At 58.5% G+C, this 12,219-nt stretch overlaps 1 protein-coding gene across 9 annotated transcripts in view; it reads left to right on the top strand.

Moving 5' to 3' along the window:
* LOC101945981 (receptor-type tyrosine-protein phosphatase V-like) overlaps positions 1–12,219 on the top strand; it is a 65,096-nt gene that overhangs the window by 43,000 nt on the left and 9,877 nt on the right. For all 9 annotated transcript variants that reach the window (XM_065592340.1, XM_065592342.1, XM_065592341.1 and 6 more), the window contains 14 exons: positions 143–277; positions 384–594; positions 1,039–1,106; positions 1,881–2,007; positions 2,336–2,383; positions 3,097–3,190; positions 3,941–4,031; positions 6,662–6,738; positions 7,644–7,778; positions 8,392–8,514; positions 9,394–9,554; positions 10,085–10,220; positions 11,093–11,172; positions 11,691–11,778. In XM_065592340.1, the coding sequence (XP_065448412.1) occupies positions 143–277; positions 384–594; positions 1,039–1,106; positions 1,881–2,007; positions 2,336–2,383; positions 3,097–3,190; positions 3,941–4,031; positions 6,662–6,738; positions 7,644–7,778; positions 8,392–8,514; positions 9,394–9,554; positions 10,085–10,220; positions 11,093–11,172; positions 11,691–11,778 (1,574 nt within the window). The remainder of the gene's footprint in view (positions 1–142; positions 278–383; positions 595–1,038; positions 1,107–1,880; positions 2,008–2,335; positions 2,384–3,096; positions 3,191–3,940; positions 4,032–6,661; positions 6,739–7,643; positions 7,779–8,391; positions 8,515–9,393; positions 9,555–10,084; positions 10,221–11,092; positions 11,173–11,690; positions 11,779–12,219) is intronic.

Genomic DNA, 12,219 nt, shown 5'->3' with positions numbered 1-12,219 from the left:
AGCCCCTGAATGCGGAGCGGGGGCTGGGGCTTGGGACTGGTTTGTAGTGAAGCTGCTGTGCTGGGGCTGTGGGGCGGAACTGCTCAGGACCGAGCCAAACTCCAGCCCTAACCCCCCTGGGCCGGCTGGGTTTCCATTTCAGTTCTGCCTCCGCCGCTACGAGCAGACGTTCCGCAGGTCGAGCCTGGCTCCAGAGTTCTCATCTCCCCTGATACATTCAGTGAGGAGAATGGCCGGATCGAGTACTACGCCGTCATCGTCACCAGCAACGAGTCGTGTGAGTGCCCACCTCTCACCCGCGGCCGCTGCGCTGAGACCCGTGGCCACAGTTCCCCGCCGAGGCGCGGGGGCTGCTGCTGATACGCTTGTGTCTTTAACTCCAGTGTCGAGGCCCACCCAGGAAATCGTGTCCAGCACCTGGTACGATCACTATTACGGAGAGGAGGACTCCTACGTGGCTGTGCTGCTCCCCAATCCTTTCCATCCAGACAAGAGGAGCACTCCCCAAACCTGGTCCGTGCCGGTGGGAACGGACGAGTGTGGTCAGTCCCGGGAGATCTGCAATGGGAAGCTGAAGGCAAATGCTCAATATAGGTGAGCACAGGAGGGGACCCCTGCTCTGGCGGATGCTGGCAGACAAGTGGGGGTGGAGGGGGAAAGGGAGCATGGCTATTTGGTGAGAACGGGGCTGCAGCTCCCTCGCACCCCAAACACATACGCCAGGGGGGCCTCAGTGGGACCAAGATGGCTGCATTGGGCGGTGCTCCGAGGAAAAGGCTGGGAAATGTATGAATGTCCAGAAACCTGCCCCACCCTCCCATATTTCAAAATTCCCTGTAGGAAAATCAGGGGAAAATATCACAAACCAGCTCCCGTGTAGTCTTCCTGGCACCCATCTCCCCAGCTGGCCCAGACAAGCACCATCTCATTGCTGGTTTCCATTTCCCCAGCACCACGTTCTTTCTGTATGGCAGGGTCAGGCCAGTCCTATTTCCTCTGAGCGGCTGGGACTAACCTCTGGTCTTGGCTTTGCCGTAGGTTCAGCATTGCTGCTTTCACCAAATACGACCTGGTGGATCCTTCTGTGTCCTTCACGGCGTTTTCAGGTAAGGCTGTTCCTCATGCTGCTTCAGCAGTGGTGTTACTAGCTATCCCCTCTAGCTGTCTCTGCTAGGGGAGTTCCTTAATTGCTGCCAATGGCAGGGCAGAAAATCTCAGAAAGGAGCCTAAGTGTAGATTACATTTAATAATAATACCTAGCGCTTGCTTGTCATCTGTGGATCTCAAAGCGCTTCACAGCCTTTACTGTATTGAGCCTCACACCCTGTTGTAAGGCAAGGCACGGCAGGGCAGGGCAATCAACCCCATTATACACATGGGAAACTGAGGCACAGAGCAGCTAAGGCAGGGGTTCTCAAACTGGGGGTTGGGCCCCCTCAGGGGGTTGTGAGGTTATTACCTGGGGGGTCGCAAGCTGTCAGCCTCCACCCCAAATCCCGCTTTGCCTCCAACATTTATAATGGTGTTAATTACATTAAAAAGTGTTTTTAATTTATTAGGGGGGTCACACTCAGAGGCTTGCTATGTGAAAGGGGTCATCAGTACAAAAGTTTGAGAACCGCTGAGCTAAGGGATTTGCCCAAGGCTGCACAGGAAGTCAGAGGCAGGGCCAGGACTTGCATCCAGGTCTGCCAAGTCTTCAGTTAGTGCCCTAACCACTTGGTCCTCCTTCCCCTGTGATCCCAATGTCTGGCGATCCTGGCTGCTAAGCGGGGTGGGCGATTCGCAGCGGGAGTGTCTGGGTCAGTTTGCGGAGCCCAGCGGGATCTTTTGGAACGCACAGTATAAATGCAAAGAATCCCCGTGGTCTTTGTCTTCAGCGGCTGGAGGTGGCGCAGACCCCAGTCCTGTTACCGTGCCAGTCGTGGCTGGGATTGTTGCGGGCTTTCTCCTGACACTTGCGGCGATTTTCGGATGGGTCTACTGGAAGCGGGTCCGAATGAAAAGGTAAGGGAGGCCTGTCTCCCAAGGGATGAGATCTAGGATGGGCCTGGGAAGTGGTAGGAAAAGCCGCTGAGAGCGATGACAATGCGATTGGCCCTAACCGAACAAGGAGCTGACCGACAGCAGATGTGTATCAAAAGGGGTGGCCAGGTCCAGCATAGCAGGTGTGCGCTGTTGGGTGTGATGAATCCACTGAAAAGTTCCCCGAGTCATCTGTGTAAGTGGGAGGGAGCCGAGCCCTCTTCCAGACCCTTCCTGCTGCTAAACAGGGCGCTTGGCCCCAGCCTCGGTGCTGCCAGGATGGGTGACATCCCCTATGCTTTCCTTTCAGAACCAAGAAGAGTAATTTATCACAAGAAATGGCCACGTACAGCTTGAGGTGAGTGTGCTGCTCCCAAAGCCGGGAGCTCTCCGGCAGGGCCGGGCGGGTGTCTGGGACTCAGGCTGTCTGCTTGCCTACCCACGTGCTAGTGCTCCACAATAGGCCACAAAGGGAGTGGGGCTTAGGCTGCTCCAGAACCTGGGCCCCTGCCAAGCCGGTCCATCGGGTCTCTTTTTAAAGTGCCAGCAGGTGCCACGCCACTCACCTGCTAACCCTTCGTTATCTAAGTCACTGGTAGCTGTACTGCCAAGCCCCAGCCGCCTCTGGGCAGATTCCCGTGTTGCCAAGTTCCGTTACAGCCTTCATCGCCCTGAAATGCATCCAGTGCTTAATAACCAGTGCGCTAACACAGAGCAAAGGCCAGGCCCCTCCATGGACTGGGGACTCTATGCTACTACTTGGGGGAAAAGAGAATCCCCGTTAGCTGGGAGTGCAAATGTCCTTACCAGCCTGCAGCCTAGGGACTGGGAAGAACCCCTGCCACAGGAGGTGGGACAGGCTGACTGCCATCGCTCTGTGGACGTCCCAGTGTGAGACGGCACGGGGGACCGAGGTGTCACAGGTCATTAGGTTTGGAGTTCAGAGATTCCAAGGCCAGATTATCTGGGCTGACCTCCTGCATAACCCAGGCCATAGGACTCCCTCGAAATAATTCCTCTCCAGGGTGGCGTTTTCTCCCATTGCCAAGGGCACAATTTTATCTCCTGCAGAAATGTCCACCGGCCGATCCCCATCCAGAGCTTCAAGCAGTATTACGAGGCGAAGATGGCAAACGCCAACCACGGCTTCTTCCAGGAGTTTGAGGTGAGTGTCGCATGCAAGGAGAGCATGCTCCTGGGGACGCCGGCAGTGTAGACGCGTTGGCAGTGTCACATGGGGGTTGGGGAGATCACTAAGCGGTTTTGCGTTCACTGGGTACAACTGCACATCAAAGGGGGTGGGGAGGGGACATAGCAGGAGAATCAGTTATGTCTACACTGCAAGTGGAGGTCTAATTGTAGCGTGGCTTGGCATGCCCGCCCCAGCTCTATTCTAGCTAGTGTAGGTAACAACAGTAGTGAACTCATGGTGGCCTGGGCTGGCAACCAGAGAACAAGCCTGCTGGGGACTGTGGGTGTGCACTCGGGTCAACAGCCCGTGCGTCCGCGTCTACACTGCCGCTGTTACCGGTGCCACCTCCATTGCCCCGAGTCTGGCGCACAAAGTCACAGGTGCTGGGGCGCTTTTATGGGAAGGTCTGACCACGGCTGCCCTCTGGAGTCCCAGGAGCCACCTCCTGAGTGGGTCTTTGGCCTAGTTCTCCTCTGCTCCTCCCGGGCTGTACCCTGGGGCGTCTTCATCAGGCTGCTCCTTATCCATATCGCTGTGAAAGCCGAATGTGGCCCCAGGAGCCCAAACAATGTCTGCCTCTCCAAACACTATGCAGACCCATTGGTTGTGTGTGGCAAGCTGGGGCTGCGGAGGCTTTTGCTGGGGGGCCTCCCTGCTGGCCCTCCCCATCCCAGCCCATCTGTCCCAGAGCGGCTTCACTGGGTTTCTCCTTGTGCCCTACAGGAGCTGAAGGAAGTGGGAAAGGAGCAGCCTAAGGTGGAAGCAGAACTTCCAGCCAACGTGTCCAAGAACAGATACCCCCACGTGCTGCCCTGTAAGTTCAGGGGCCCAGCCCTTATGTCTCCCTCCCTCCCCTTCTGCCCTTCCCTGGCACCTTCCATCCCAGGATCTTGGGGGGACACTAGCCAAGCCCCCACCCCAGAGGCAGGGGGGTTATCGTCTCCTTGCCACACCCAGGGACACCAAGACACAGAAAGCTTCAGGAGACATTTCCAGAGTGGCCAAATGTGGGAGGCAGCGTGGCCTGTTGGATAGAGCAGAGTCACGTCGTCTCCCGTGCCTCGGTTTCCCCACCTGTAAATTGAGGATAATGGTGGTGAGTGGGGCTGGTGAAAAGGCACTATATAAAAGATAGGAATTAGAATTTTGGGTGCCAGTTTGAGACACCCAGAACCTGGTTTTCAGAGGTGTTGAGCCCCTACAGATCCCTTTGGTTTGCTGGACCTGTGGGTGCTCAGCCTCTCTGAGAATCAGGCCTGGTTATGGCGTCTCTGGTGGGGCACCCACAATCACTGATCACTGACATTCCCACAGTTATTCCTGAGGTGGCCTGGTGAGACAGGGCAGGACTGGGTCTCTCATCCCACCTCAGATCTCACTGATGCTTTTAACTTGAATGGCCCCCTTTCTTGATCCCCTCCTCCTTCCAGTGACCCCCAAGTTTTGGTCACAGCATAAAGACAACTCCACTGCCCCTGCTGTTCTGTGCATCTGCCAGCAGGGGGAGCTGCGAGCAACAGGGGGCTGCTCTCTGACCCCTCCAGCCTCCCATCACTTGTGTTGTCCCTGTACTATTCCTGGGCGGGGAGGGGGAGGGAGCTCAGGGCAGACTCCCACCCCTGGCCCTTTCAGGCATACTACTGCATGGGAGGCTGAGAAGACCCTCAGGCCAGGGCCAGCTTCCATCTCACCTTGTATCCATGTCATTAACACTGATACACACAGCCCGGTGTGCCAGAGGAGAGAGGGGTGTTGTGACATTTCTCGGGGTGCCCAGGCCTGTGAGTCCCCTTGTTACTCCCAGCTTCCAGTATGAGGGAGTCTTGTTTGGACTAACCGGGTGTAAGCTCCCTAGCATCACCCAAGCCCTCTCCTCTGGGCTCTGCCAGTCCTGACTCTGCCCTGCAGATTAACAACAGGTGCACCCCGGTCTCCGGTCCCCTTTGAAACATTCCCCTGTAGTGCCCAGCCCTTATCTACTGAACACTCACCAAATCACCAGGTCTGCTGTCCCCAAGGGAACAGTGCACACGCCAGCTTGTGTGATTCAACACTGGATCAGCACCTGGCTCAGTATCACAGCACTGAGATACACTGATAGTGCAAACAAGGATACGTGTATTACCAAAGACTCAAGATTCAAGGGATAGTGAGTAAGGATAAGGGAAACAAAAGGTGACATATAAAACAAAATCATCACTCGCTTTCTAGCAACTAAACTTAATTAATAGACTCACCTCCTATCTGATGAAGTGTGTCTCACCCAAAGCCTTCTGCAAGCGTCTTCAATCCAGGCTGGTTTGATCCCGTTTTCATGAATGTAAACATGCTGCCCATTTACGTCCTGGGGCAGGATGAGGGGGTCTTTGTTCCCCAAAAATAGTCCAGTGAACCTTTGAAGTGTATCTCCAGATAAGGTTCTCTTCCCCTGCTGTGTTTCTCTACCTTTTAGTTGCTTTCTGACATTTGGGCAATCCTTCATCTGCGTTCAGCTTAGACGGGGATGGGGAAACCCATTGTGAATGAGACAATACTTAATGTACATTTCAACAGAGGGGCAGGAGACTAAACATCCCTTGTCTGACAGGACGCCTGGTTCTCCACCTCTGCTGTGATACAGACTCTAAGAACATATGTGCAGTAGACGTACATAAGTCCTTACCTAGTATCTGGGCAGATGTGACGAAGTGGGATTGTTCTTAATGTTTCCTCTGAATACTGTGTGGGTGCCTCAGTTTCTGACCGACACTCTGTCGCCTAGCAACTAATGGCCAGGCCCTTCCCCCCTGCAAGGGGATGCTAAAGGTGTGGGAGAACAAAGAGGTCAGGTGACCTCCTGGCCCCGGACAGGAACTCAGCAGAGAAGGAGGGGTTCGAGGGGGTTTCAGTTTGGAGCTGGCTGGGGAATAGGAGTGGGCAGACGGGGGTGTCTGGCTCACGGGATCCCAGAATGGGCCTGGCTGAGGGATCCGGTTCTCTGGACCTACAAGCTCTGTTTTAGACCGTGTTCCTGTCATCTAATAAACCTCTATTTTACTGGCTGACCAAGAGTCACGTCTGACTGCGAAGTGGGGGTGCGTGCAGGACCCTCTGGCTTCCTTAGGACCCCACCTGGGGGGACTCGCTGTGGGAAGTGCACGGAGGGGCATATGCTGAATGCTCCAAGGTCAGACCCAGGAGGTGAAGCTGTGTGAGCTTCTTGCCCTGAAGACAGTCTGCTCCGAGGGAGAGGAGGCTCCCCAAAGTCCTGACTGGCTTTGTGGGGAGCAGTTCCAGAGCATTGCCCGGGGACTCCGTGACAACTGCCTCCTCTCCCAGCTGGAAAAGGGGAAGGACCCAAGAAAGCAGCAGAGCATGCTACCCCTGAGCTGGGCTCCCTGGGGGACTGAGGTCTGGCTCGGCCAGGTGCAGTGCAGGGAATGATCACTGTTTGGGTTCTTGCAGACGACCACTCAAGAGTCAGGCTGAGCCTGCTGCGGGAGGAGCCCCACTCCGACTACATCAACGCCAACTACGTCCCCGTGAGTGCTTGCTTGCCTCTCCCACTACAGCCCCCCGGGAACCCCCGCACATGAGGGGGGCATAGCTGGCACATGCAGGGGGCTCGGTCACAAGAGGGTCTCGGTCCCATTAACATCTGGGGCTGGCTGGCAGATGGCACTGGAGCTGGCGCAGGTGGAAGGTGTTGGAGATGGGGGACTGGCGCAACCAGGCTGGCTGTAGCCTGGGGTCTGTGAAATGTGTGTTCATGTGTGTGCCCCCTTGAGTGTGCATGGGGGCGTGGTCATAGCTGCTGCTCTGCCAATTGAGGATACTCTCACTCGCAGCCTCTCTGGATTCATGGCCTCATCTCTCTGTCTCCTCTTTCTCCTCCTAATCTGTACAGCTGCACTTGACTGATGCTGGACCTGGTCCCCCATCCCCCATCCAGGGGACTGCCCCATGTAACGGACAGGGGGCACCCAGCATGCCTGGGAGCGTGTGGGCCCATGTATGCATGTTGCATGCGTGTGTCAAAGGCAGTAAACAGGAATGGCCAGACTGGATCAGAACCAGGGTCCATCTAGTCATCTCTTTTCTCCAATGGCAGCCGCAGCAGCTGCTTTAGAGGCAGGTGCAAGGACCCCATGAGTCTGGGGTCAGATGCTTCTCCTCGCAGGGTCACACTGAGGGGCTCAAGGGAGGTCCAGGAGCGTAATCTCTCTCATGCCAGTGAGGGGGAAACACACTCTTCCAGGGCATCCTATAATAACCGCCAGCTGCCATCTGCTGCCCTGGAAGTGTGCCAATCCTGGCACCAATGCTGAGGTCAATGGGCACCTGGCCCTCTCCTGGAGGGACCAGGCAGGTCATCTACTCATCCCCAAATCTGGGGTCTCACAGCCTCTGGCCCGGGCTGACTCTGGCTGTCTGGTCTCTGCCCCAGGGCTACACCTCCCCACAGGAGTTCATCGTCACCCAGGGGCCACTGAAGAAAACCATTGAGGATTTCTGGAGGCTGGTGTGGGAGCAGAGCGTCTGCAACATCATCATGCTGACAGTGGGCATGGAGAACGGACGGGTAGGGTTGGTGCCAGGCGCGCGTTGCTCGTGCGAGGAAGGGCCTGACCCACAGCCAGATGCAAATGCGGCTCCATTAATGCAGCCGTGCTGGGCCCAGCAACGTAATAGCTAGAGGTCTGTTGGGCAGAGTGAAGGGGCAGTGGCAGTGCTGGATGTGTGGACACCCAGCCAGGCGACGTCTGTCTCTGCTAGGTATTTCTAGAGTGCCCATTACCTAATATCTAGGTGCAGACAATAACTTAACTGTGAGACGAGCACTGTGCATGGGCACTAATGAACCCACACAGTCCCTTGGCATGGAGGATGCTGGCCCTAGCCCCATCCTACCAAAGAGGATACTGAGGCACAGCGAGGGGAAGCGAGCTGCCCAAAGACACGCAGTGGGGAGCAGACACCAAACCACTAGCCCATGCTGCATTTGCCTCCGTGCCCAGATTCTGCTCCCCCGCGGAAGACGAGATGTGGCCCAAAGCCCCAGCTTGGAGCTGGAGCATGCTGAGCTGGGGAGTTTCAGCCGGGCCCATCTCTCCAGTGGCTGCAGCTGTCTTGTGTGGGCACTGGTCTCTCTCCTACGCTGGTTTCCCTGTTCCCATGCCCTGCCTTCCCTTCAGGTGCTGTGTGATCACTACTGGCCCTCAGAGTTGTCTCCGGTCTCCTACGGACACATCCGCGTTGACCTGCTCTCCCACAGCAGCGCTGACGAGTGGACCACACGCACGTTCAAGCTCTGGCACGTGAGTGAGCGGCCGAGAGGAGCCCGGTGCAGGCCCCCGCTGACGGCACTGCCATGGGGGTGTCTCGCTGGGGGGGGGTGTCCCGGGGGCGGCTGCCCTTTCGCCTCTGGCCAGCTGGGTTCCAACGAGGCTACAAGTGAAAGGGGTCGGTCCACACCGGGACTCACCTAGAGGATTGTCAATAACCCACAGCTACCAGGGCGGGCAGCACACAGGTTCCCGGGCATTTCATCCCCCTCCCATTCGCCATCACCCCCTCCCTGCTTCCCCATTCCCATCATGGGGCGCTGTGCATCGCCCAGGATTGGTTGTTTCCAGATACTAAATCGCCTCGAAGGCAGCACTGTGCTGATACATGTGCTCCATGCCCCCACCAGCTGGTATCCAGGCCACCTCCCACGTGGCTTCCCCAGGACTGGCCTTGCTGCAGGGCAGCATGTTGGCAGAGCCACATGGTGCAGCCTGCCCAGGCAGTCGCATGCTGTGGAGATGGCCGCAGGACAGGGCCCTGAACGTAACAGAGCAGGGGCCTGGCTCTGGCCAGTAGCGTCAGTTACCTGATCTCTCAGTGTCAGTGTCTCGTCCATGCTGTGTTTACATGACTGCTCAGTGCTGATGTAAGAAATGCCCAGGGCTGGCCGGGGAGTGTCTGGGGATCCTGGAGACCCAGGGCCCAGGTCTGGCTGTGGGTCTCCGGGATGCAGCCCCAGTGTCAATCTCTCCAAGTTCTGGTAGCTGATTCCGGCCCCTGGAGGTAACTCAGGGAGCTGTAGTGGACAGACCCTGGGCTCCAGAAATGCCTGGGCACATTCCCCGTGAATAGCCCCGCTGCAACTCCGGCTTCACTGCGCACTAACGCCGAGTCACCGTCTGTGACAGGAGGACCTACAGGAGGAGAGACGTGTGACCCACCTGCACTACACGGCATGGCCTGACCACGGCATTCCCGAGTCCACGGCTTCCCTGATGGCCTTCCTGGACCTGGCCCGAGGCCACATGCAGACGGCCAAGGGTTCTGGGCCAACGCTGGTGCACTGCAGGTGAGGCCCTACCTGCCCTAGCTCTGCCAGGTGGGGGCTGCTGGAGAAGGGGTGTCTTTCCCTGAGATGGGAAATGACCTGGGAGATTGGGCCCCTCCTTGTATGTGGGGGCTGGAGCCCCGGGGTGGTGAGAGCCCTGGGGATGGCCCGGTCCGTAGAGGCAGCTCCCAGCTGTCGGTGAGTGAGGGGCTCTGCCCCTGCCCTATCCACGTGAGCGCTGGAGACTATGGAGATGCTTCCCCACCTTCCAGTGCTGCTCTGGGGCCATCTCCCCAGCCCCACAACTCCCCCCCCCCCCAGGACAGCTCCTGGGCCCCATGACCCCCACAGCTCCTCCCACACCCTGGGACAGCTCCTCGGCCCCACAACCCTACAGCTCCTCCAGAACAGGAGCCCATGCTGCAGGCTGTTGGCCATCTCCTCCTCCCCCCACCCACTGGGGCTGGTGCCTGCCTGGTGGGGGGCAGTGGAACCTGAGGGCTGGAGGGAGACCTGCCCATGTTAACCCCTTGCTGTCTGTGCTGTTGCAGTGCAGGGGTGGGCCGCAGCGGCACCTTCATCGCCTTGGACCGGCTGCTGCAGCAGCTGAAGCAGGAGAAGGCAGTGGACGTGTTCAATACCATTTACACCATGCGGATGAGCCGCTACCTGATGATTCAGACGCTGGTGAGGCCCTGGGCCTTTTCCCTTCCACCTTGCCACCAAATCAGCAGAGCTGGGAGGGAGCCCAGAGCTCGGCTGGCCCCCCACCCCTCTGCATAACAGCCAGCTCCTGATATCCCTGAGCTGTTCCCCGCCAGCCACAGGATGGTGCTGCCTGGGCCCCTGCTCCAGTGTCCTGAGCAGGGCTCAGATGTGCCCCTGTTAGAGCCGCCCTCCCCTGCCGTCTCCCAGCAGCCGTGTGCCCGCCCAGACCTCCAGCAGGAACACCCGGCTCTTCGGAGCCAAGGGTCTTCCCGGAATTCAGTGTGAGCAGGCCGGGAGCACCAGTGTGGTAGCTGCGGGGGGATGGGGGTGGGGGCGGGGGGGCGTAATCGAAAGCAGAGTGGCCTGTGCCTATCCCAAAACAACTCGGCAGGCCCCAGGGGTGAGTGGCTCCATGCTGCCCCGTGCACATCCAGGGGAGCGACAAGCTGCACAGGGTGCCTGTAAGTTGCAGCCCAGAGGTCAGCTGATCCCAGCCACTGGACCCTCGCAGCACGCCCGGACATGCAGCCACAGCAGGAGCCAGGGACGAGCTGCCAGGGGCTAACCATGGCTGGCAGGAGCCTCCTTAGAAAGGCTGGCTGTGGGCGCTGGGTAACCGGGAGGGGATCCCCCAGAGCCCGGTGAAAACGCCAGCCAAAGAAGAAGACTGACTTAACCAAGCTACCCCAGCAAGGCAGCGGCAGGGTTGGCCGGGGCTCCTGACTAGCTGCACAAGGCCATGCTCTGCCCAGTAGGCAGTGCTGCCCTTCGCCCCAGCGTGGTCCCACTCTGTGCGGTGCCGTGGTTTGGGTGGGCTCACTCTGCACTGACAGCCTGCCCTTGCCTTCCAGGGCCAGTATGTTTTCCTGCACAGCTGCATCCTGGAGAAGATCATGGAGGAGCTGCTCTTGGGCCAGTCTGGGACGGAGATGTAAGCCACCAAGCCCACCTAGCCCGTCCCAAACGTGTGGGCACTCAGATTCAGTGCCTCAGACTCCGATCCAGACCCAGGCCTGGGCTTCGGCTCCAGGCAATAGGGATTCTGAAATCCCAGCAAGATGGCCTGTTCCCTGCACCGAGGCAGGGCCAAAGTCTGGCCTCAGTCCTTTCCTTCCAAGGTGGTGAGCACCACACCCCTCCGTAGCATCATTCCAGTGCTGATACCGCAGGGGCCTAACGCTTCCTGGGCAGCCTCCATGGGGCTGACCCCCCCCAAAGCAGTGGGCTCCGCTACTGGGTCTCCCACCCTCAGCAGAGATGTACCCCCCAGGCCAGCGGGCCGGCCTTGGGATGCCCTCTCCAGGTGGCCAGTGGCTGGCTGCTCCCATGGAACTAGCAGGGTCAGGCCAGGGAGGGGAATCACCTTGTCGACCGAGTGGCCTGGCTCTTTGTGAGATGTGGGTGCACAGGGGTTTATTAACCCTGCACCTCCACCCCTTGTTTTCCCAGCTCCTGCCCGATCCCTCTCAAAAGCTTCCTGCAGCACCATGCCCAGAAATCAGCCAAGTCCAATGCGGGCTTCCTGCGGGAGTATGAGGTAGGAGTACCTGGAGCAGTGCCCTGCTGGAGAGCACAGACGCTAGCTCCCCTCACACACACACACGCTGGGGGTGAAGGGAGCGTTAGAGGCTGGGCCAGACACACAAGCACACACACCCCCCCATCACCACCACCACCATGAGCAGCTCCTGCTCAGTCAGGCGCCCGCCAGATCTGACTGTTGTGGAGATGGCTGGCGCTGGGGGCACCCGTTGCCATGGCAATGCTGCCAGGCCTGGGATATCTCCCCAGCTGGAGGCTGGCCAGCACTGCTTCCCTCCTGATCCCCCTGCAGAGCAGACACAGCCGGGACATCCAGCCCTCCCTGGGACTCCCTAGGGGCCCTGCGCAGGGTCAGGATCCACACAGGGAATCGGGGGCGGGGGGCAGGCAGAGGTGCTACACTCCATGGGCATCCCCCATGGCTGCTGCACCAAAT

Source organism: Chrysemys picta, chromosome 4, assembly GCF_011386835.1.
Source record: "Chrysemys picta bellii isolate R12L10 chromosome 4, ASM1138683v2, whole genome shotgun sequence".
NCBI lineage: Eukaryota > Metazoa > Chordata > Testudines > Emydidae > Chrysemys > Chrysemys picta.
Note: the sequence above shows the minus strand (reverse complement) of the source record. Positions and strands in the feature narration are given on the sequence as shown.